Here is a 25,354-nt window from a genome sequence, read left to right as displayed (position 1 = left end):
GAGAGAGAGAAACTGGCAGAATACTGAACGCTAAAAGTACTACGGTGTCGAGATGTCAGACACGCACTTCCCCTTTGGCCAGCACCCCCTCTGTGAAGTTTCCTCTGAGCCACGTGGATGCCAGCTGTGGGTGGAGCCTGCAGGGAACTGGCAGGATGATGGTACGGCCCCACTACACTGAGTGCTGAGCTGACTCACTAAAACGGGCGCGCGCGCACACACGCTGAGGGAGGACGGGGCGGGGCAAGCTCACCCGATGGATGTGCCTCTGTTTGTTTCCGAGCAGCTGGGAGGTCCAGCTCTGTGTTACTGCAGGTGTGTGTTTACTGCCAGCTGACAGGTACTTGCCTTGCACCGTGAGTCGGTGTGTGGGAGCTGCGTTGTAGACCTGCCGGGGGGGGGGGGGTGGAGGTTTGCCGCTGGCAGCTGCAGACAGCACCTCTTCTCTGCCTCCGCTTGCTGGACCTGCGCTGCCGGGGGGGATGTGGGTAGCGGACCGGGACCGTAGATGCTCTGTCATGTAGTCAAGGTGACCAGCAGCGGCTGCACAGGGAACCGGTCGCTGGGACCATCGAGAGCTGGTGTAGACGGGACCCCTCTATCGGACTGCGTTCTAAGGTTCGAGTGGATCATGGGTACGCGAGCCCTTCTTCCCCGCAGCCTCCGACCTCCTGACCGCCAGTGACAGATCGAGTGGGAGATGGGCTCAGTGCCCCCCCCAGGAGCAGCTGGTTTGCACATCCCACGGAGACATGGAGAGCTACTACAGCTTTCTGAAGGCGGGGTCTCAGCTGGAGAGCACCTTGCAGCGTGAGTACACCCCCTCCCCCCGCCCAGAGCATTTAACACGCATACTACGGACCTACTACCCAGCATCCTCTTGTGTCTCTCTCATGCTAACGCCGGTCTCTGCTGATCCTCAGAATGCAACTCAAGCAGCAAGGCTCTTGGTATTGGTGTGTGTACGGGTGTGTTGGTCACTCCGTAGGATTAAGTGTGCTAACATCAGATGCAGATTAGATGATCCCGTTTTGATGCCGGTTCCGGAGAAACGTGACAGATGTCTCAACTGGATCGAGGATTAAAACCCCCTCTCCCCACACCCACCACCACCAGGAAGTCTCTTAACTGCCAAAGGGGATGGAACCTGGGCAGAGGGTCCTGCTGATTGATTGCGTAGAGCCTCACGCTGATGATGATTTACACATCAATACGGGTTCGGTGCCTCTGCCGGTGCACAACAGACCAAAGTAGGATGGTGCGGTACGGAGTCATGCTAAAGGACTTGAACCTAAAACCCAGTGGTTGTCAAAAATCCCAAATGACGTTCAGGGTCCTGCTGCTGAAACGTAAAGCAAACAAAATTGCTTCAGTGAATGTCCTGCTGGAACAATGGTTAATGTTTCTTTAAAAACGATGAGAGAGGTGACTGATGATAATGGAGACGGGGGATTGGTATGGACCCCCCCCGGCTTTCCACACCTGTACCCTACTGTGGTAGTCACTTTCTTTGCAGGCTTCCCCGGCAAATGAGGGCATTGCGGAATCAGCCGCCGTCCGCTCTATTTTTACCCAGCTACCCTTGAGCCGGGAGTGTAACGTGATCTGCCCTTCCCAAGGCCGCCCCCTCGAACCTCACGTGCTCATTCCCTTTTGGCTCCTGAGCTATGGATTTGGACATGGGTTTGAATCTGCCTGAGTCTTTGGGGAGTTTGCACATCCTCCCTATGTTCATATAGGTTTCATCCTGCTGCTCTGGTTTCTTCACACAGTCTGAAGATGTGATTTGTGCATGTGAGTGAGGAAATGAGTGTGCATGTATGTTTGCTGTGTGATGGACTGGTGTCCTTTCCTGGGTGTACCCTGCCTCGCACCTCAACTTTCCAGGATACGCTCCAGATCACCACAATCCTGCACTGGGCAAGTGATTGATTGTGATGGATTGCTGAATGAAAATTCATGTGATCTCCCAGTCTCACGGGTACAATAGCAGTTCTCTTCCTGGGATCTGAACCCACAAACACAGTTCAATCTACTTATGCAGTTGGATGACTGCCTGACCTTCCGTCTCAGATCAAATCCCATCTCTCTCCCAAGCCTTTCCGTCTAGTGCAGAGAACGAGATCACAGCCAGGCTTCTGTGGTTAATTCCCTCTCTGGACTTCAACCAGCGCACTCCACCGGTCAGTTCATAGTGCTTCTGTGGACATCTGACCCCTGGGAAGTTTCCTCTTTTCCTCTCTAGTTGACAGGACCTCAGACATTCCCCGTGCTTCTTCCAGTGGAACTCATAGACTGTTGCAGGTTCAAATCCCAGTTTCTGGTTTGCTGTTGGAAAGAACCATGCCGCAAAAGTCTTCTCCTCTTAGAGAAGGGCAGCAGGTGGTGTGGAGGTTTGCGCTCATGTCTTTGGACTTAGTGGAACCAGGTTCAAGTCTCACATCATGCCACGGTACTTGTGATGAAGGAACTTACCCTGAATTCACACACACACACACACAATCTGAAGCCGCTTGTGCCAAGCAGGGTTGCAGCAACCTGGCAACACAGGGCATAGAGGGGGAGGGGACACACCCAGGATGGGACGCCAGTCCGTCGCAAGGTACCCCAAGTGGGACTTGAACCCCAGACCTACTGGAGAGCAGGACCTGGTCCAACCCACTGCGCCACCGCATCCCCCCGCCTTACCCTGAATTCATATAGTAAAAACTATGCAGCTGTAGGGGGCGCAGTAGCACAGTGGGTTGGACCGGGTCCTGCTCTCCAGTGGGTCTGGGGTTCGAGTCCCGCTTGGGGTGCCTTGTGACAGACTGGCATCCTGTCCTGGGTGTGTCCCCTCCAGCGCTATGCCCTGTGTTGCCAGGTTAGGCTCTGGCTCCCCGTGACCCCGAATGGGACAAGCGGTTCAGAAAATGTGTGTGTGTCTCTTCTAATTACTCCACATTACTCATGGGAAAATAAGTGAAGTTGCTTATGTAATGTTATAATTTTTATGGGACAAAGATGCCAGGAAAATCATGGGTAACAGTCATCAGGAATTATTACCATAAATACATGAGAGGGGTTGAAATAATTGTCTTAATATTAACTCAGTGGTCCAGAGTCTATCCTGGAGGCACAGGGCATTGGGCTTGTACTTTATTAATATTGCATGGTAAAAATGAAAGCGATATAGCGTGAATACACATGCAGACACACACAGTCCCGCATGGCTGCTGTCAGAAGCAAGAATGGTCACGGGTGCGACAAAAGGCCGCACCTTCTGTTCCGAAACAAAAGTTGCTGCGACTGGTTTACGGCTTACGGTTAATAACGTGTCCACGGTGGACTCCGGATCCCTGGGTGGGGATATAGATGGAAACAGATGACGACGGTCATGGTCAAGAGTGTGTGTTCTGTGTGGACTTCTTTTTTTTTTTTTTTGGCATGCACTTGATTTATACCTCACCTAATGCGGTGGCTCTGAGCCCTAATTCAGAGTTGGGATAAGGTAGAATATCGGCTGGCACATTTAATTTATTACGTTCTGTCTCGGTCTCTCTCTCTCTCTCTCTCTTTCTCTCACACACACACACACACACACACACAATAACAAAACAGCCTGGGTCAGTTATTCCATTATTGACTGTATCGTCGGAGCCGAATCCGGAAATATCCCCCATTTGCTCTGCACTGCTGCTAAGCGGCCTTCGCAGCTTTACACTCCCTGAACAAGTGCGTTAGGGTTATGGGCGCAGCAACTGAACGATCATAATCTTTTATAATCTTTAATTCACACCGCTTTGCTTCCTGTGACTGCGCGATTAAATGTTAAATTTATTCCATCTGCTTCATGTTACACGTTAATCCCCTTAGAGCTGTAATCCACATTTGGGAAGAGGTCTATCGACCAGGTTCTCGAAACAGGCATCGCTAAAGATGGACCGATCTGCTTTGTGTGTGTGAGAGAGAATACTGTTGGTTGACATTTCTGTATGTGTACACAGCTTTTGTACACATTTTATACCCAGTAGTCAGGAAATCTGTCTCAGGGACACAATTCACAACTAAGAGGAGGACCTCAGGCAGCGGGTGTTGTCTGAGGGGGCGGAGTCACACTAAGCCCCACCCCCATCATCTGGTCCAGTGTCACACCCATCTTCCCACTCAGTTGGATGCAGGAAATACCTGCCAACCAGCATCATTTTATGTTTACAAAGGCAAGTGTACATGTGTGTGGCATGTAAAGAGCTGCCTGTGTGTCTGTATATTATCATTCATGCAAATCAATATTTACAGAGGATTCAGGTTAATAGCCTGTGATGTAAATTTGCCATCTACCAAATGACTGATTTAATGCCCTCATTCATTACTACCTAAACTGCATTATACTGCAGGGCAGCAGGTGGCGTAGTAATTACCTTACATCACCTTACACTCGGAAGGTTCTCTGTTCAAATCTCTACCTCTACTGTAGTACTCTGTCAGAATATTTACTGATATAGTAAAAATTATCCAGTTGAATATAATATACCGCATTTAGCTAAATGTAGTAAGTAGCAATACAAGGGGTATATAAACCTTGAACATCACTTTTAACAAAAACACCAGATAATAATAATGACAATGATAGTAGTAATATTTTTTTAAATCAAATTATATACTATAAATTATTATTATTATTATTATTATTAGCATTGACAGGTTTCTAATGTGACCCTTTAGCGAAGAGTGACTAAGCTCATTTGGAGCTGCTCTCTGCACTGTACAACTATGCTCCTTTAGAACAAACTGGCGCTCAAGGAACCCTGGGAATTCTTCTTCTGCCTCCTAACCACGTCCTAGCAGCCGCGCTTTTCCGTTTCCAGCCGTGTTGCCCGCTGCCCGGCGCAGCCTGCAAAGTGTCTCATTTCCATCGCTCGCCGCTCACGTTTCATTAGTTCCAAGCTCAGCAGCGGCTCTGCAGTGCTGCGGCGAGCATCTTAAATGCCGATGCGCAGAATCGGAGACGTTCGCAGGTTCGATAATCCGCCAGCGGTGACTCGCAGAGTGACGCGACCCAACAGGCTTCCATGTGCCACAGACTAGAGGGTTTAAGCAGGTTCAGTGGGATTGGAACTGTGTCTATAAGCCCCTTACTGGTTGCCGGACTGGCGGACGGCGCATCGGGGGTCCATGTGGGCCTCGCGTTTGGGTAAAAGAAGCAGTCATGGACAACGGAGCACAGTACAAATCGAAGAAAGAGACTCAAAGACATCCGTTTTAACATTTTAGCCTCACTGAACAGGAGATCTGATCCAGCCTTTCTAGTGCCAGGTTCTGATGGGGGGTTTCTCCATCTTTCTGTAACCAACACCATCTCAGCCAGACACAGAGGGGGGCCTGCAGGCCTTCGACCAGATCCACCAAAGCGGTGGACCCCCCGGGGGGTGGGCTCATTACCTCAGCCAGTCTGACCGCCCTCGGGCACGGAACAGAGGTGTGTGTTCTGTTTCACCCACATCAGCTGAATTAATGATTTATGTCGCGTGTGTATTATTTATAGGGCAGGAGACACTGAGCAACAGCACTTTATCATTTAAATGAAAAATGTGTCATTTTTTCCGGTAATTAAGTAATTTATTTTTTCATTTTTTGTTGCACCGATAGCTTATGTTTTGTCGAATGAAGTCCAGCGTGCCAGTTTACACGGTCATTTCACCCTATGAGAGACAAGTCGCCCTCCTCATCTTCTATTCTCACTTGCACCTTTAATGAAGGCTAATAGTGGAATTGTTATATATTCAATACACACACACACATTTTCAGAACCACTTGTCCCATACAGGGTCACGGGGAACCGGAGCCTACCCGGTAACACAGGGCGTAAGGCTGGAGAGGGAGGGGACACACCCAGGACGGGACACCAGTCCGTCGTAAGGTACCCCAAGCGGGACTCGAACCCCGGACCCACCGGAGAGCAGGACTGTGGTTCAACCCACTGCGCCACTGTGCCCCCTCTATATATTCAATATTTATATGTAATTTTGCTTCAGAAACTGTGCGAGCAGAATTCATGTGTGTGTCTTCGGGCTTTGCTACGTATGATTTTTGCTTTTGCGGACACTGATCCCGATTGGACCTTTTGCTCATGGACGGATGATGGACCAATGGGTATTTGCAGTACCAGGACACTAGGTGGCAGTGTTGCTGACTTTCCTCAGCAAACTACGAAAGGGTGAGCTTGCGTGTGGCTCCCAGCTGTGACACCTTGAAGTACTCCCCACCCCCCCAGACATAACACCACCTGCCCCTTGCCTTCTGTGTCCACAGAGGTGACCGTCCCCATGAGTATGAAGGAGGTGGGCGGCTATATAGAGAAGCAGGTGGCCTACTTATCAGGTAAGATGGCTTCACTGGCCAACAGGTGAAGGGGGCATTCTTGAGCACCCCCCCCCCGCAAGAGCTGTTCCTGCCCTTCTGCCTCCCCTCACTTCTCACATGGACAGAGTGTGGGGTTTGGTGACACTGTTCTCACCCTTAATCAGGTGTGTGACTGTATTGGTCCCATGTTCAAACCCAGGGACAATTCCGCGGTTTGCACGTGTGAAGGTGATGTTTCTGTCTTCCCTGCACCAGGTGGACGGGGGGAGGAGTCCAGCGTGGTCATCACCCTCCCAGAATGCTCTGCATTCAGTGACATTCCGGAGGAGGCGCTGGCCAAAGTGCTCACCTACCTCACGCTGATCCCACGGTGTGTGAGACGACCCCATCACTGCGCACCTCCCTCTCCCTCCCCTCCTCCATCGCTGCATTGCAGTGGGCTGCACCTCTGCATTCTGTATTCCACACACACACACAGATATTCTCAGGTTTCTTTTCCCTGTTTTTCACAACAGTCCCCTTGTATGTCCCTGTCCTGTCCGCTGGCAAATGGACCAACAGAACTTCACCACAAAGCAATAATGTTGTGTCTGCGTGTCTGCGTGTGTGTGTGTTCTGCTCTGCACATTCATGCTACACTGTTTATTTACCATGTGCACCTTTAGTCCACTTTATTCCCTGCATCTGCCTTTAAAGACAGAAGGGTGTGTTGCACACAGCAGTGAAGCCTCTGGACACTCACCTTGTCAGAAAGACGAGTGAAGGGGACATATAGTGCGGTGAAGGGTGGTAGTGAGTTTGAGTTTGAGTCCCCTCCTGTCCCCTCCCGTCCCTTCCCGTCCCCTCACATCCCCTCCCTCCTCTGTGGGCCCGCAGGCAGCGGCAGCCCGGTGTCAAGTTCATCATCATTCTGGACCGGAGGCTGGACACATGGAGCTCCATCAAAACAGCCCTGGCCAGGATTGCGGTAAGACGCTCACCTTGTGTATCACTGAGTACTCACGGAATACTCACCAAATCCTCAGAGAATAATCACCGAGTACATACTGAGCAGGTACTGAATACTCACTTAGCACTAACTGAATAGTCATTGAATATCAATAAAACACCTACTAACTACTCACTAAATACCCACTGAACACTCACTGCGTACTTAAAAAAATACTTAGTGAATAGTTTTTGAATCTTTGCTGAATATCTAATTAATACTTAGTGAACACTCAGTGAATACCTGCTAAATACACACTCACAATCAGTTGAACAGTTACAGAATACGGACTGAATCCTGAGCACTAACCAAATACCTACAGAATACTCACTGAATATCTACTGAAGAGTCACTATCAGAATACTCACTGAGTACTCATTCAAAACAAAGGGAATAGCTGCTCAATACCCTTAGAATATTCACTGAATAGGTACCCAAAACTTATAGAGTATTTACCGAATGGTCACCGAGTAGTCAGTGACGTTAAAGTGAAGAAATGATGGAATACCCCAGTCTCGCGCTACCGTATATAACCCCCTTACCAACCCCCCCCCCCCACCCCCACCCCCACCCCCCCTTCGCTCTCCGAGGTCCCGAAACGGAGCCCCGCCTCCCGGCTCCAGCTGCGGGTTCGACTCGTCGGTTCTCAGCCTCAGGTACCAGGTGCTGGTACATGGAGGGCGGCGGGGCTGCGCGTCGTGATTTCTTTCCCACACTTTGTACGGCGCTCACACGTGCGTGGCTTTCAAGTGTTTTGTGTGTAATAAACTAAGTCCGCGAGGCGTGCACGTGCTGTCAAAGCGCGGCGGACCGATTGTGCTCGTGGCTCTGAGTGAAAGCGGCGCGCGCTCGGTCTGCGGTCAGAATGCGGTCAAACTGCCCACACAAAGCGCGTCACCGCATAAATATATAGATATATTTATTTATATATACACACACACACACACACACACACACACACACACACACACACACACACCCTTATATATGGAACCGACGCGCTGCTGCTTCGCGCACGGGCTTCACAGCGGCAGCACAGCGCGCAGGCACCGAACGCGCGAGCGATGCTGCGACCCGCGCCGCCGCCACCGCCGCCGCCACCTCGTGCGTGGCGGCAGCAACAGCAGCAGCAGCAGCATCATCATTATCATCATCACCATCATCACCAACAGCAGCAGCAGCATCGCTGGCGCAGTCAGAGCGCGCACTGGAGCGGCGCGCGGGACCCAGGCAGAGGGGAGACGGCGGGGACGACTGTCCTGGGGGCCACGACGAGGAGGATGGCGGAGACCCGGGTCCACAGGAGAGCGGCGGGGACGCGCAGGAGCGGGGTGATGATGATGATGGTCATGATGAGCGTTATAATGATGATGATGATGATGAGGAGGAGGACAAGTCTTTGAGAAGTTTAGCGAACACTGCAGTGGCGGCACGCGCACCACCCCCCACCCCTTCGTCTCGCGACTCTTGAGCTGCTGCTCCTCGAACTGCGATGTGTTCCGGTGTCGCTGCGTTTACTGCGGACGGGATGGAAGAGGAGAGGAGGCGGGGGGGGGGGGGCGGTTGGGGTGGTGGATGACGAGGTGCGAGAGTGTCTGTGTCCCTTGGGCGTGAAGCATCTGCGGCGGCAACCGCAATAAGGCACGAGCTGTCATCTCGAGGAAATATGAATACTCAGACTGATTGTATATGAATGGCCGAGGAGCACTTCAGTAAAACTGAATGTTTTTTTTTTCTTTTTTTAACGTTTAGTGTTTACCTTATTAAAGCAGAGAGAGAAGGAAGGACACACTCACTCATTTGGGTTTCACTCTATTATGTCGGCGCGTGCAGCGTCCGCACAGGGGCAGTGCGTGTACAGTGCCCGACTGTGTGAGTGTGAGACCAGTACAGGGTGGCTGTGTGTACAGCACTGAGTATGTGTGTGTGTGTGCAGCACTATCTGAGTGTATATGAATAAGTGTGTGTGTCTGTGTGTGTGTGTGGCACTGTCCTTCCTCCACCGATCACCATCAGGGTCGCACTGAGGCTGGAAGACACATGCAGTCATGAGCACAGAGATGACTAACAAGGTGACGCTAACTGATGGACGCACCCCCCCCCCCCCCATCACCTCTCTGTCCCTGTGGGAGGGAAAGAGACACCAGGACAGGTCAACTCTTTCGGTGTGTTATGGTGTTGGAGGCGGGGCCGAAGAGCTGATGCTCTGAGGGGTGAAGCTTTGAGAGGACATCCGAGAGTGAGGTCGCGACCTGCGTTTGACCTGAGCCGACCCTTCGTGGCGAATGACACGCAAATGCGAGCGAGAGCAGAAAATATGAAGCCACGCAGTAACTTTTTGTCCCCAGGGCTCATCACACAAATATGACTACAAGTTTAACTGTATAATCATCAGCTCATGAACAAATCTTTGTAACTTGTTCTGTTCGTAACTCCAGCGGCATTTTTACCACCAGATCCCAATCGATCAAAGGTTTGTAATGCAAACCTCCCTCAATTTATTCCCTGGTTAGGATGTGTAATTTATATATACGCGTGTGAATAAATAACTGGAAGCGAAACGTTTTCTTTTAATATTTTATTTCACTTTGTTATGCGGCTTTCCACACATTGATGATCTTTGTGCTCTTTACTGACCCCTATCTGCAGGGAGCATAAACACAGGTTGTGCTCCTAGACACTGAAAAATGGTCTAAGTCAAAGTGTATTTATAAAAATGTTTTTTATAATTTATAAAGCGGTATTGCAGAAACAGGTTAAATTTTTGCCTTTTTATCCTTGGTGAATTACCGTGGTGCTAAGGCCACCTCTTTATCTCCAGGCCTCCTTTCCAGGGAGCCTCCACCTGGTCCTGGTGCTGCGGCCCACCAGCTTCTTCCAACGCACGGTCACCGACCTCGGCTTCCGCTTCAGCCAGGAGGACTTCATGCTGAAAATGCCGGTGAGACTGAGACTCCGCTGAAGCCCTGCCTTCGCACCTGGGCAACCCTAAAGGATCTACAGAGACGAAGATGAAGATGTAACACATTGCTCTGACTGCGTGTCGCCCTCCCCCTTTAAGGTGGTGATGCTGAGCTCCGTCACAGACCTGCTGCACTACGTGGATGAGACCCAGCTGACATCGGAGTTTGGCGGCACGTTAGAGTACAGCCACAGCGACTGGCTTGTCCTGCGCACGGTATCTTCATTAAACCGCACCAAAGTGTCCGCGCCATCCAGCGTGCTTGTGTCCGTCATCATCTCCTTCTTTCCTGGCGCCCCCCGCAGGCGATCGAGAGCTTTGCGGTCACTGTGAAGGAGATCGCTCAGATGCTGCAGGCCTTCGGGACGGAGCTGGCGGAGACGGACCTGCCGGACGAGGGAAAGGCCATCGAATTCCTCCTCATGTGTCATACGGAGAAATACAGGAAACTGAAGGTATTCCCAGAACGCGTCGTACCCTTTCCCCCCCCGGGAGAGACATCTGAACATCTCTGGCACAAGTGAGTAAACATTAAAGAACACGATGATGATGTTGACCAGCGTCATGTGGCCGCAGGACGAGATCCGCTCGGTGATGCGTGAGGGACAGCAGCTGCTGGGCAGCCTGGACGCTTCTGGGATGCAGGAGAACTCCCGCAGGCAGTGGGACGTGAACCAGGACTGGGAGACGGTGCAGAGGTGACAACAGCTGCACACACACGCATCACGAAAGAAAACACGTGCAGACAAACACACACAGCGGATGTTAGTGTACTGAGGGACATGGATGTTCAACCGGAAGGTTGTGGGTTCAGATTTTAGTGGAACTATGCTGGTCTGTCATTAGATGTGGAAACAACACTTGAATTCCTTTAATAAGATGGCGAGGAATATAAATGAGTAAAAATGTTGTTTGAATAAAAATATTTAGTTAATTAATTGACAAGGAGAAACACAGAGCCATTACACAGTTAATGTACTATAGTACCTTTCAAGACACTTGCCTTTTAATCGATGTTATTTGTACAGCATGATGACTCAGCAGGTAGCACTGGTGCCACACAGGGCTTCGGTTGTTGGCTCAGACCTGGGCTCGAACCCGGCTCGGTCTGTGTGCACTTTGCATGTTCTCGGCATGTTCACGTGGGTTTCCTCCCACGCTGCAAAGGCACGTGTAAAAGAATTCCACAGCAAATCGCTTCTATACCCTACCTTACCATAAAAACCGCAGTGATCTCCTTTAACCTTGAAAGAACGTTGAAGATCATCAGCGTGGTCTCTCTCTCACACACACACACACACACACACACACACACACACACACACGCACACGTGTGTGGCATCACTAAACGTGCTGCGTGTCCCCATCCCCGCTGCCCCCAGGCTGCTGGCTCAGCTGCGTGACATGGAGACGGCGTTTGACGGCTTCTTCGACAAGCACCACCTGAAACTGCGCCAGTACCTGCAGCTGCTCAGATACGAGCAGAGCTTCCGAGAGGTTTGCCCCTCACTGCCATCACGACAACCGCAGTGATCACAAACACCGTATTAGGTCACATTAACTCCACAGTTGCATTTATTTGCATGTGTTCATTTATGTAGCTGACACTTTAATATATATACAGTGTATATATATATATATATATATATACACACACATCAATATTTATTAAATATATGCAATATATTAAGGCCAACTTCAAGCTGTGACTTTTTATGACTGACAGTATATATAATCATAAAGGCATTTACTGTTTCAGGATATTTATGCCAATCTGATACACCTGGGAGTTTCAAGTCTGGAAAGTTTTGGCACAGATATATAATAACATTATTATTTATTCATGTATCTGATGCTTTTCTCTAAAGCAACTTATATTGTGAGGTTTTTACAGCAGGGTTTTACTGTAGCAGTTCAGGGTAAGGGAACTAGAGGGTGATGTGGGGACAGCTGGTAGCATAGTGGTTAGAGCTACTGTTATTCGATCCAAAGGCTACAGGTTTGAGCCTCACCTCTGCCTGTAGTACTCTTGAGCAAGGTACAAACACATTTTCAGAACCGCTCGTCCCATACGGGATCACGGGGGAACCGGAGCCTACCCGGTAACACAGGGCGTAAGGCCGGAAGGGGAGGGGACACACCTAGGGCGGGACGCCAGTCCGCCGCAAGGCACCCCAAGCGGGACTCAAACCCCAGACCCACTGGAGAGCAGGACTGTGGTTCAACCCACTGCGCCACCGCACCCCCTTCTTGAGCAAGGTACTTACCCTAAATTACCCCAGTGAAATTACCCAGCTATAGAAACGGTTAAATAATTGTAACCTTAACACTGTAAGTTGCTTTGGAGAAAAGTGTCAGCTAAATAAGTAAATGTGGGACTCAAACCTGCATCCTTCTAGCAGGAGGCTGCAGCTCTCACCACTTGCTGTATCACAGACAGAATGTTGCAAGCTGGGTGTAATCACACACTGTGGCAGGGTTTATTTTACATGTTTGTTGTGTGCGCAGGTGGAGAACTCCCTGGGCAAGCTGTCTGCGCAGGAGCAGGGCTTGGCTGCAGCAGGGGCCTCTTTAGCGCAGACGGAGCAGCTCCTCAGAGACCTGGAGGGCCTGGACGACCGAGCGCAGGTAAGGAGTCACGCCCTGGAGAGCAGCAGGGTGGTCACAAGATTTATTGCTGTGTTTTTGATGCGCAGAACACCCGATGTGGTCGAGACTCAGGGCGTTGGGCACCAACGGTGGTCCTCTCTGCAGGAGGAGATCGGTCGGGCTCAGATCACCATCCTGCACGGACACCAGCTTGCCGCCAGCCACCACTACGCCCTGGTGCTGATCGTACAGCGCTGCAACGAGCTGCGTCACCGCTGCGATACCTTGAGCGCCGCCCTGCTGGACAAGCGTGCGAAGCTCAGCCGAGCTCGGGAGCTGCTGCTGCAGGTGGAGGAGGTACAGTGTCAGTTTAGGGCAAGCACCTTCCTCAAGGGTACAGCGGGAGGTAGGGTTCAAACCTGGGTCGCTCGACTTCGAAGGAAGTGCCTCTAACCGCCATGCCCCCGGCTGCCCACGCTCACGCAGAGTCAGCGTCAATCCCACGTGTCTCGCTGTCCCAGGTGTGTCGCTGGTGTGATGAGGGTGCCTACCTGCTGGCCAGCCAGGTGGTGGACAGGTTCCAGACCAAGGAGGGGGCCCAGGCCGCGCTGCAGGACATCGAGAAGTTCCAGGCGGGAGCCCCACCCCCTTTGAACCCGGACGTCCTCGCCATGGAGTTCGAGTCCATCCTCAGCCCCCAGCTGCAGGTTCACTTACACCTCCTCCATATGTGTTCGCGTTCCTGGGACATTTTGTGTGTTTACAACACTTATGTCTGATCCCCGTGTGTAACCCCCCACTCGCTGACCCCGGTGACCCCCCAGACGCTCATCGAGGAAGCCCACAACAAGCTCACGGCCGTCCAGGGGCTCATCCGGAACCGACAGGCCGGCCTCAAGAAACTGGCCGACAAGCAGGCGCGACCCGTCCAGCTGGTGGCGCCGCGCCCAGAGCACCCCCCCCGCGCAAAGTCTCCGCTCTTCTCCCCGAAACACGGTGGGGGGCTGTTTAGGGGGCAGGGGTCACGAACATACGGTAGATGCATGCATTCAGTGCATCTGTAATCCGGTTTCATTTCCTGCCCCAGGCGTGGACCTGAAGTTCACCTTTGACCTCTCGCTTCCCGGTAAGAAGACATCAAGGAGAAGTCCCACCTCCAGGAAGGTAAGACCCCCACGGGGGGCGGAGTATGAGAGTGGGGTCCCCCCCCATTCAAACATGGTCTCCTACTCCAGAGATTGCGCATTAAACAGTCTCCAGCTGTGGCACCACGGGGTTCAGACCCGGTCCTGAGGAATCCCGGGTCCGAGGCTTCTCATCGTCACCGTGACGCAGGTCACTGGAGGAGAGACTGACTGTCAGTCATCTTCAGTCGTGGAAGTTAGTTACTGAAGGTGACAGCAGCGATCGATCATAATTTTTCGCCTAGAGGTGGTGAGAGCGGTCAATAAGAAAGAACGTGTGCTGCGGGGTCCTTCGCAACAGGGATTGAATGGCTGTGAGAAAGGTGCGTGCGTGTTGGCGTGTGTTTCGGCTGCGGATGCGTAACTGTATGCGTATGTCTGTGTGTGTTAGGAAAGAGAGCTTTCGGAAGCTGACCTGCACACAGAAACACGTTTTTGTTCATGTCACACCCCCTCCGCCCCCAGATCGAGGTGATGCACGACTACGAGGAGAACCGGAACAGCCTGTCCTACAGCCTGGAGGGGGAGGACAGCCCCGATCTGCTCAAGCGGTCAGTCGGTGTCCCTGCATGTGTGCGTCCCGCGCATTCACACACCGCGGTGGGCGAGGGCAGTAATTTGAGGGACTGTCTCCCTCAAATCAGTTTTTTTCAGTACAGTGTCCTTTATCGGCGTCACACATTTTATACATTTGTGTTGCCAAAGCAATAGATGAATAGTGTAAAAAAAAATAGGGGGCGCGGTGGCGCAGTGGGTTGGACCGGGTCCTGCTCTCCGGTCGGTCTGGGGTTCGAGTCCCGCTTGGGGTGCCTTGAGACGGACTGGTGTCCCGTCCTGGGTGTGTCCCCTCCCCCTCCGGCCTTACGCCCTGAGTTGCTGGGTTAGGCTCCGGCTCCCCGCGACCCCGAATAGGACAAGCGGTTCAGGAAATGTGTGTGTGTCATGAAAAATAGTATATTATTATTATTATTATTATTATTATTATTATTATTATTATTATATAACTAAATGCATACATAAAAGTAAAATACAAATATACATACTTAAAGATATGTACCTTGCCTCTCTCATGAACATCACTGATGGTGTATGTATTTTAAAATTATTATTATTGTTGTAATAGGAAAATGTATAAGTAAGAATGAAATACATATGTACACACACAAGCAAAATATATCCCCTCTCATTCTCTCTCTCCCCTCTCTCACACACTCGTGCCTGCCCCCCCCTCCCAGTCACGTGATGAAGGAGCTCATCGAGACGGAGCGCGTCTACGTGGACGAGCTGCTCTCCGTGCTGCTGGTGATGTCGCTCTGCAATTTCCTACACGCGTCCCACGTTCTCTCATTTAGAGGAAACCCGTCCTGCAGTCCTGCGCGTGTCCAGCCTGTAGGAAAACTTGTCCATTGCTTTCCTGCTAGTTTGCTATAATTTACTTTGCTCTATTTGCCAATTTACGACCCGTATTGGAGCATCTCCTGTGCACGCTGACCTTCGGGAACATCGCTGATGGGAACTGGACCTCCTGATCAGCCCAGAGCAGCGATCATTCCTCCTGATGCACTTTCCTTTACACTCCTGTATGTTCCTCGTTCTGCTAAGCGAGTAAATGAATAAATGCGAAAGTGCTGTGATTTCCCAGGGCTACCGGGCGGAGATGGACAACCCGGCGCTTGTAGACCTCCTGCCCCCTGTCCTGCGCAGCAAGAAGGAAGTCCTGTTTGGGAACATGCCGGAGATCTACACTTTCCATAGCAGGCAAGGCGCTTCCCCTCCCCTGAAAAAAACCCGCACGTATATACAGTCAGTCTGGTTCCTTAACCACAAAGCTGCCTGCTGCCTCATGTCTGAAGGTGAGAAGATTAAACAGACACCAGACACAAGGACATCTCACCGTCCCTCTCTTTGTGGGAAAACTGCCGTCGATACGCTGTCTGGATGCGTTGAAGAGGGTCGTGCTGTGATTGGCTGTCTGTCTAACCCCGCCTCTCTATTCAACCCCGCCTCCATAATTGACTCCTCCTCCGTGTTTGACTCCGTCTCTGTTCTCCAGGTTCTTCCTGCATGACCTGGAGGGATGTCTGGACAGCCCTGAGGGAGTGGGGGCCTGCTTCCTGCAGAGGGTGAGACGCGGGGTCGCAACACTCAAAAGTGCGTGTGGAATTTGTGTGCGTGTGTGTTTTAGTCAGGGTGTCTTTGCATGTCCTTCCAGAGGGAGCAGTTCCACGTGTACGAGCGCTACTGTCAGAACAAACCCCGCTCGGAGGCCCTGTGGAGACAGTGCTCTGACTCCGCCTTCTTCCAGGTGTCCGGTCACAAAACCAACAGAACCGCACTGCCCCCTAGTGGCCGTTTGCTGTCCTCCAGGTGAGCGCAGTTCTCATCCTTCCTCTCGCTGTGCTGCTGCTGCAGGAGTGTCAGAGGAAGCTGGAGCACAAGCTCTCTTTGGACTCCTACCTGCTGAAGCCAGTGCAGCGGCTCACCAAATACCAGCTGCTGCTCAAGGTGCGTGTGTGTGTGTGTGTGTGCGCGTGTGTGTGTGTGTGCGCGCGCAGTTGTCCATATGCGTGTTTGTCTTCTCTGTCGTATTTTTTACCCCAGAGTGATGTGTCACTGACCGCCTGCATCATATTCCGTAAACCCACAAACCCACACCTCCCCCTGTTTCATTTAAATGTGTTTTCCTCTGCTTATTTTTGTTTGGTCACTATGCGTGTAGCTATGTACAAATACGTTGTATGTGTGTGTGACTGTATGCTGCTGCAACCAAAGTGGATTTCCCTCTCTCGTTAATAAAATTTCATCCATCCATCCATCCATCCATCCATCCATTCATGACGTGCTGCCTCAGCGTCACGGAACGAAAGCTTCGCCGGAGGTCGATGAATCATTCTACTGACTCCTTTGTCCAAGGCAGCTTACAGTGTTAAACAGAGAACTTTACAATGATTTACCCTTTTATACAGCAGTGTGTTTTTACGGTTATCAGTTGAGGATCAGTACCTTGATCTAGGGTACTGCAGCAGCTGCGGGGATTCGAACCCGGAACCTTGATCACAACACAGCAGCTCTAAGTGTCACCCCACCCGCTGCCGCCTTGTCGCTCAGTCACGCTTCGGTACGCGGAGCTTGTGTGGCCGAGTGTGTAACATATATTTGTTACAGTGATGCAGGGTGGACATACAGTGCAGCTTGAAAGTGTGTGAACCCTGTAGTGATTGATGGTCATTATTCTTGCGTAACAATAATCACTTATCAAATGAATAAATGATGATGATTTACACCCCTGATTCTACTCACTTACTTGGTTTAACCGGTGTAACTTGGGCTTCACTTGTTTTTGCACCTGCACTACTACCGTGTTTTCACTGCACACGGTTTACTCTAAAGCAACGTATGGAACTGGTCATTGCACACCTTTGATTTATTTCAAGTGAGAAACACTGATTCCATCAAATAGCCACTTTGTGGTAAAACTAAGGGACAAGGGGGGTTCGCATACTTTCAAGCAGCACTGTCTCGAATCATTAGTGTGAGAATTTTCAGCCCCGGCGACACGTCAGGTTACATTTTGCGCACGAGGTCACGAGATGACCGTGTCCCGCAGGAGCTGCTGAAGTGCAGCGCGGGGTCGGAGGGGACCGCCGAGCTGCAGGCGGCGCTAGATGCCATGCTGGACCTCCTCAGATCTGTTAATGACTCGATGCACCAGATAGCCATCACGGGCTATGAGGTAAGATGCAATGTAAAAGCATATATTGAAACTATATCGGTGTTGGATGCAGCCGGTCAGATTATTATGTAAATAGGTTGTGTGCTTCATGGCTGTGAGGTGTGATATGAAAAAGTCTTCTTAGTAACAACTGATTTAGTTTCCACGTTGCAAGCAACAAAGGACGCGGACGACAGCAGTAATGCAGGGAATTACAGATGCGCCCCTTTCATATACAGTATGAAGGATTTTCCGTCTCTGAAATAAATTATTAGGCTGCAAATGAGGCCAAATTGACCTTGATTGTCACAAAAATATGATTATTCTTTAATAGACTTGCACTGTTACCTTTACACAATTAGGAATATTTTAAACCTTTACACAAGCTGGTATTCTTACTGTATCAATTCATGGTAAATACCTCTAACCCAGAACCTTCAGGTTGCAAAGCGCCAGCTCCAAGCACTGTGCCATCTAGTGTCCCGAGTGCGTTTGTTTAACGGACCGAAGTTATGTAAAATTTACAGATTATGGCTCTTTGAATTTTCTCTGCAGATGAATATTCAGGTGAAGCAATTTAGATTAAGGTTTTGTCCCCTCTTTTGGAGACCTTTGGTACTCTAGTTCTGTCACAGGTGTACAAGCTGTTGCCGTACTGCCGCTCACCAGCAGGGCGGCGGTGGTGGTCTTTTCCTAGTAGGGAGGGCAGATCGCCAGTGTGTAATTCACAGTGTGCTCCACCAGGGGGAGCTGAGCGACCTGGGCCGGGTGCTGATGCAGGGTTCCTTCAGCGTGTGGCTGAGTCGCAAACGGGGCCCAACACGCATGAAGGAGCTGGCGCGCTTCAAGCCCATGCGGCGACACCTATTCCTGCACGAGCACGCGCTGCTCTTCTGTAAGCGGCGCGAGGATCACGGCGACAGCAGCGACAAGACTCCCTCCTACAGCTTCAAACATTGCCTCAAGGTGGGGGTCTGGGTTAGGACCGTGGGGGGTGCATAGCTGGATCAAGGTCACACGTGACTGCCATCAGCAACACTGAATTTTTGAACTTTTGAACATACGAGCATCGTCCGGTTTGATGATTTTTTTATAATTTTGTAAAATTTCAGGTTTTTGCGGAGCAAATGCGACCACACTTTACTCATTGTACCTATAGATGGCAGTAAAGAGCAAATAAGCAGAAGACGAAAGCGGGACCACCTCGATCCAACTCACTTCCGCAGTGTTTACATCTCATGTTTGAGGTTCCTGAGTGTCAGCGATCAGTAACAAGATGACAGGCGTTGCACATGTTTGTGGGAACGAGAGGTCAGCTGTACCGAGTTTTGTGGGGACGGTTTCATTCTTACTCATTTTAGATAATTTTGATGTTAGTAACATTTATTTATTTCGCAGACGCTTTTCTCCAAAGCAACTTCCAATGAACTCTATGTAGTGTTATCAGCCCACACACCTTATTCACCGTGGTGACTTACACTGCTAGATACACTCCTTACACTGGGTCACTCATCCATACATCAGTTGAACACACTCTCTCTGTCACTCACACACTACGGGGGAATCTGAACGGCATGTGTTTGGAGTGTGGGAGGAAACCAGAGCACCCAAAGACTTCCACTGCTAGATACACTACTTACACTGGGTCACTCATCCATACATCAGCGGAACACACTCTCCCTGTCACACACACACACTATGGGTGAACCTGAACAGCATGTCTTTGGACTGTGGGAGGAAACCAGAGCACCCTAAGACTTCCACTGCTAGACACACTACTTGCACTGGGTCACTCATCCATACATCAGCGGAACACACTCTCCCTGTCACTCACACGCTACGGGGGAATCTGAACGGCATGTATTTGGACTGTGGGAGGAAACCAGAGCACCCGGAGGAAACCCACACAAACACGGGAAGAACATGCAAACTCCACACAGACTAAGTGGGGATCAAACCCACATTCTCTCACACCACCCAGGTGCTGTGAGACAGCAGCGCTACTCGCTGTGCTGCTGTGCCGCCCTCTGGTATAACCTGGAGTTAATAAGTATGTTAACGTAAAAATCCTTTCCGGTTAATTTTATTTGTTACTGCTGTAACAGAGATTTTTGCAGGACCTACCCAGGAAATTATTTAAGGAATACCTGTAATGTCATTATTGATGGTGACTGAGGCCCAGTCGTATTTGTAAGCCGGGGAGCCCCGAATCGCACCCGCGCCCTCATCACCTCCCAGTTTTCACAGTAGCACTTGGTGTCGCGTCCGACCCATCGTGAGCTGCCTGTTCCCCTCCGCAGATGAGTGCGGTCGGCATCACGGAGAACGTCAAAGGAGACGTGAAGAAGTTTGAGATCTGGTACAGCGGCAGGGAGGAGGTGTACGTGGTGCAGGTGAGGGCCGAGGGCGTCCCGCCCATCTGCTGCGGGTGCGAGGTCTGCGGGTTCTTCACGGTGGTGCCCCCATCTGGTTATCCTGTCCTCGCAGGCCCCCTCGGTGGAGGTCAAGCTGGCCTGGCTCAACGAGATCCGTAGGGTCCTCACCAACCAGCAGAGGCTGCTCACAGGTTTTCCACTGACCCGCTCCTCACCGACTCCTCACTCATCCCACATTTATCTCATTCTTTTAGCTGACGCCTTTCTCCAGAGTTACACTGTCAACATACTTATTCTGATTTACCCGTATACAGCTGGGTCATTTTTACTGTATCAGTTCACAGTAAACACCTTGATCAAGGGTACTACAACAGGAGGTGGGATTTGAACCTGGAAGCTTCGGGCAGAAGGCGGAAGCTCTAAACACTACCCCACCTGCTGACCCTCTCATCTCGCTTTTTCTCCGCTTTGTTCTGTCTGCCCTTCAGGCGAGTCCTGTACTCCGAGCCCCATTTCGGACCAGGTCCAGCTGTCCCCGCCCATGTCTGATGGGTAAGCCTTACTGCCGTCCCACAATGCACTGCTCCTTCCGGGATCCTCCTCCAGCATCCAGTGTGAAGGTTTCTTTAAGCTGCATATGAGAAGGTGAAAGAGCGTTTGGTTGGAAACGAGGCGGTGGAGGGATGCCGTGTGGATACGTCTTGCGCGCCTACGTTGTCGGAGCCGGTTGCTGGACACGCTGCCTCTCTCACCCTCACCGTCCTTCCCCACAGCACGTCGCACAGAGCGTCGCTCAGCTCAGAGGAACCCGAGTCGGGCTGCACCAGCCCCGTCCTGTTGGACCCGACCGCCTCACCGTCCCCGCCCTCCCCCGTGCACCAGCGCCATCGGCGAAGTGAGTCCATGAGTCCATAGGCATAGTTGAGCGGCACGGTGGCACATCGAGTAGCGCTGCTTTCTCACAGTGCCTGGGTGGTGCGAGAGGACATGGGTTCGATACCCCCTCAGTCTGTGTGAAGTTTGCATGTTCTCCCCATGTCTGTGTGGGTCTCCTCTGGGTGCTCTGGTTTCTTCCCACCGCCCAAAGACATGCTGTTCAGGTTCAGCCTAGTGTGTGAGTAACAGAGAGAGGGTGTTCCACTGATGTATGGATGAGTGACCCAGGGTAAGTAGTGTATCTAGCAGTGTAAGTCACCCTGGTAAATAAGGTGTGTGGGCTGATAACACGACATAGAGCTCTTTGGAAGTCCCGTTGGAGAAAAGTATCTGCTAAATAAATAAATGTGAACAATAACTGTAATATGATCAGTAAATTGTACATTATATACAGGTGAAACAAGGGAGAGGGTTAGTTAGCAATTAAGGAAACTGGACTCGTGAACAAAAATTCGATTTTCCAGCCCAATAACTGCTTGTCCAGTCGAGGGGTTGCTGTGGTCCAGAGCCTATCCTGGAAGCTGGCGAACTGAGGCAGAGAGACCCTGGGTGGGACACCAGTCCATCACATGACAATCGCACACCGGATGAAACCAGATGAAACGAAGCCGGAGATTCTGTAAAGAAGCAGCTCCTGCGCACATCAGTGATGATACAAGCGGTGACAAAGCGGACGAGTGTCCTGCAAGAGTCTGTCCCCACGGTGTCCCTGTTCCTACCCCCACCTCCCGTCCTCCAGGTTGGCCCGGAGCCTCGCCGTCGGGGGACGTCAGCGATGACCTGGAGGCGTGGAGCGCAGCTAATGACCTCTCCCCCCTCTCCGACACTGAGGAGGAGGACGTGGCCCTGCTGGTGAGAGATGCCTTGTGGGAAGTGAAGTCCAGAGTCTGACTGTAGTTTTTAACATGTTTCCACTTCCAACAACAGCTGCAGGAGGACGATGAGGTTTAACTTGATCATCCAGCTTTACCTTCATTTATGGATTGCCGTTATTCCCGCCAATCAGTGAGCAATTTAGTTCAGCTGATGATCATGAAATTAACTTTTTGTTCATTTGTCTGATGCTTTTCTGCAACGCAACTGGAAATATTTACCTATTTATACAAACGGCGGATTTTTATCCTATCGGTTCAGGATGAGCGCCTTGATCAATGGTACTGCAGCCGTAGCAGAGGTTTCAACCTGGATGTTTCAGATGCAGGGCGACGGCACTAACTACTACGCCACCTGCTGTACCTCTGTTCATCTTCTCTTTTTTTTCGTAGCTTGATGTTTGCTAAAAAAATGGTGTCTTGTGCCTTTAAGGATTAAGGTTGCGTGATGCTGTGAAGTGGATTTTGAAAGATTTTTTTGAATATGGACTGGTTCTGTGAATGGCTAATGACTAATGCGACACGTGCTGAAGACCCGCCCACCCAGGCTTGAATACAGCAGCACAGCGAGGCATCTATTCACCAAGCGTTGTCACATTGTGTGTCTCCACAGTTGCTCAGTCACATGGTTGCGCAACTGATGGCGCGCTCAAAGTTCTGGGATGTTCTTCCCTTTCCAGGTCCCCGGAAGATACAAGGTGCTGGTGGACTGTCAGAGGTGTGGATCCGACAACCCGGTGGTGATCAAGAGTGGCGACGTCATCCAGCTGCTGCGGGAAGACTCTGAGGGGCGGTGGTGAGTGGCCGCTCGGGCAGGTGGGTGCAGTCCGAGGCATTGTGGGAAACGATGCGGAGCGGTGACGCGCTTCGTCTTCCTCGCAGGGTGGTGAAGAATCTGAGCCGCAGTGTGGAGGGTCGCATCCCCGCCGCTTTCCTGCATGTGGTCCTGGGTCTCACCCCCACGGGGCACTACAGCAGGCTGGCAGGTAACATCTTTCTTATTGTACATGTTTTCGGTTCCTCTTTAATGTCCCTCCTTTGTAGTGTTACGTGGTTCTTGTGCTCTGGCTCTAGACCCAGGGAACGTGAAGGCGAGGAAGCTCAGCTCTCCCTGAAGGCCCCCTGTCCGTCCTGCAGAGACGCGCCACAACGCCGAGCAGGGCCACCGCGCACAGCTCACCTGTAGGCCCCCTGCGGAGGCTCCGCCATACCTCTTAAGGATGCCACGGCCGAGGAATAAAGAGAACGGATCCACGAGGACGCGGCTCTGATGCCGAAGGAGCTTCTCTGGTTCGAAAGTGCAATGAAGGACATGTTAAAACCAGAGCTCCTCGCTTGACCCCCAACCCTAAGTCCTCCTGCTTCTGTCGGGAAGGGGTTCAGCTGATCGTTCGGAGATGCCCGATGGAGCTGGCAGGGGGTGTATGGGAAAAGCTGGCTTTGCTGTCCCCCCAACAGGCGTAGGGGGTCCCCCTGATCCTACCGTTCCCTCGACCTCTGACCTCTCTGCCATCATCAGCAACACCAGGCTGCCTTCACCGAGCTGCTTCTGTCCAGTCTTCCTGTGCTGGTCTACATGTCCCCGAGACCTGCCGGCGAGGGGCTTTCGAGGACATCAACCATCTGAGGACGTCACGTCGATTTGCCGCGTCCACGTTGAGACGACGTCCTGCCGAAGGGATGCGGCGTCCGCACCTGGACGCGTTGAAACCGCCCTCCAGCCGAGACCTTCACCACGCAGCCGACCCGTCACGTTAACTCACCGCAACGCGCTCGTCGGCTGCTTCGGGCGGCGTCTTTCCATCACGTGTCTTCCTCCAGGAAACATTCTCGTGTTTCTTTTTAAACATTTCCGAGGGACTCGTTTTTCTCTCCTCTGCGTTCATAGATGAAGCGGTTTTCGCAGCGTAGAAAAGTCAGTCCTAATTTCCTTATCGACGCCATTCTCGTCCTTTCACCGCATCGCCCGACCGCTAGAATAGGGTCGACTTCACACGGTAAACACGGCGTGCCGTACAAACTGCTTGTTCGAGATGGGGGGACGGGGTTCTAATGGGTCTTGGGGCCTCAACCGCGCAAGTGACACAAAAAGGCCACTCATTCCTGCCCTTAGAAAACACATTTTAAGGCTGATTTAAAACAAATTGACAACTTCCCTCTATTTTTACTGCAAGAAAACAATTATGCATGGGTGACTGCAATATTTACCGCATTTTTCTACTGCTCAGTCCTTCCCGTCGCCTGGCTTTAGTCGAGATTCTCAATTTAACTGAGAGATTCTCTGCATCAGTGGTGGGGGGGGGGCAGTCTTTCACAGGTCCTCTGAAAGGCCTGACCCCCCCCCATAAATAGTCTATAATTACAAATTTTAGTTTTTAGAGTTAATTTATTCGAAGAAAAATGAACAAATGTGAGAATAAAACTCGGGAACTGGAAGCGTACCGTAGTTAGTCGACACGTACGTTGTTCGCACTCGTATGTTTGATGGACTCCATTCGTATACCCTGTGACCTTGCTGTATCGCTGCCCCGCGGGGGCCGCACATTTTCGGGAGAGCGGAGTCTGCAGATGTTCGGCGAAGGTTCGCGTGCAGCGGGAAAGAGCTGTTCTGCACTCAGAACACAACCCGTACCGCGGTACTCTTTGTCACTGGCAGATCTGCAGTGCATGACATGACTGGTTTATAGTTAAGGATTTAATTGTGGGAGGGTAAAACATAGCGGTGTGTTTTACACCGATTTTACGGCACTAAGTAACTAAGTAACATAAATGCATAACTGCATTTCGTAGTGTATTGAAATAAAATTAAAAATAAAATAATATAATAAAATATCAGAGTCTGAGGTTCGACGTCTGAGAATTACGTACAGTAATTACCCTTTTGGGAACGATCTAAATGTCTTTAGCTGACGTGGTGAACAATATGGTTTGAGCCTCACTCTCCACGCTGCTGCCGTACCCTTGAACGTGGTACTTCCCCTCAGTTACTCCAGTAAAAATACCCCGCTGTTAAATGGGTCAAATACTGTAAGTTGCTGTGAGTAAAGCTGTCAGTTACGTGGTAATATTGTTAAGTTAATAACATCAGCGCTCTCCCTTTGTTCCACTGTGTCACTCATCTGTGGTCGCTTGTACAAGAGGATCATATGGGATTTTTACCCTCATTATGGTAAATGTTGATCATGGGCTCATTTGAGGATGCCGCACGGAATCGTGTCTCGCAGCTGGGGGCCGGTCTTTGATTTTCCTGCGTTTGAAGTGGGGACGATTCCCCGATGCAGCCGCATTCTGCATTTTTTATCTCAGTAATTAATTTATTTTGCTGTCACGTGGATCGGTACCTCACGCCGTCGCAATTTCACGCCGTCCAAGGAAAAGCGCTTGACTGCGACGC

General features: G+C 51.1%; 1 protein-coding gene across 1 annotated transcript; it reads left to right on the top strand.

Moving 5' to 3' along the window:
- The first annotated feature begins 752 nt into the window (after positions 1 to 752).
- Positions 753 to 24,195, top strand: mcf2a (MCF.2 cell line derived transforming sequence a). The gene is made up of 30 exons (XM_029257180.1): positions 753 to 810; positions 6,292 to 6,360; positions 6,598 to 6,712; positions 7,219 to 7,309; positions 10,152 to 10,271; positions 10,392 to 10,508; positions 10,598 to 10,747; positions 10,869 to 10,990; positions 11,675 to 11,789; positions 12,801 to 12,920; positions 13,047 to 13,238; positions 13,403 to 13,588; positions 13,706 to 13,877; positions 13,969 to 14,045; positions 14,531 to 14,616; positions 15,301 to 15,367; positions 15,708 to 15,823; positions 16,119 to 16,188; positions 16,278 to 16,370; positions 16,478 to 16,570; positions 17,673 to 17,798; positions 18,522 to 18,743; positions 20,078 to 20,170; positions 20,265 to 20,343; positions 20,641 to 20,704; positions 20,926 to 21,047; positions 21,828 to 21,940; positions 22,641 to 22,756; positions 22,843 to 22,946; positions 23,035 to 24,195. The coding sequence occupies exons 1-30, from the start codon at positions 753 to 755 to the stop codon at positions 23,073 to 23,075; spliced, it is 3,309 nt and encodes a 1,102-aa protein (XP_029113013.1). The 3' UTR covers positions 23,076 to 24,195.
- Positions 24,196 to 25,354: the final 1,159 nt, after the last annotated feature.

The sequence above is a fragment of the Scleropages formosus genome, chromosome 13, assembly GCF_900964775.1.
Source record: "Scleropages formosus chromosome 13, fSclFor1.1, whole genome shotgun sequence".
NCBI lineage: Eukaryota > Metazoa > Chordata > Actinopteri > Osteoglossiformes > Osteoglossidae > Scleropages > Scleropages formosus.
Note: the sequence above shows the minus strand (reverse complement) of the source record. Positions and strands in the feature narration are given on the sequence as shown.

Coding starts and splice junctions, on each gene's coding strand:
- mcf2a (XM_029257180.1), top strand. CDS start 753: ATGGAGAGCTACTACAGCTTTCTGAAGGCGGGGTCTCAGCTGGAGAGC. Junction 13,239..13,402: donor TGCTGCTGCAGGTGGAGGAG/GTACAGTGTCAG, acceptor TCGCTGTCCCAG/GTGTGTCGCTGGTGTGATGA. Junction 14,046..14,530: donor GAAGTCCCACCTCCAGGAAG/GTAAGACCCCCA, acceptor CTCCGCCCCCAG/ATCGAGGTGATGCACGACTA.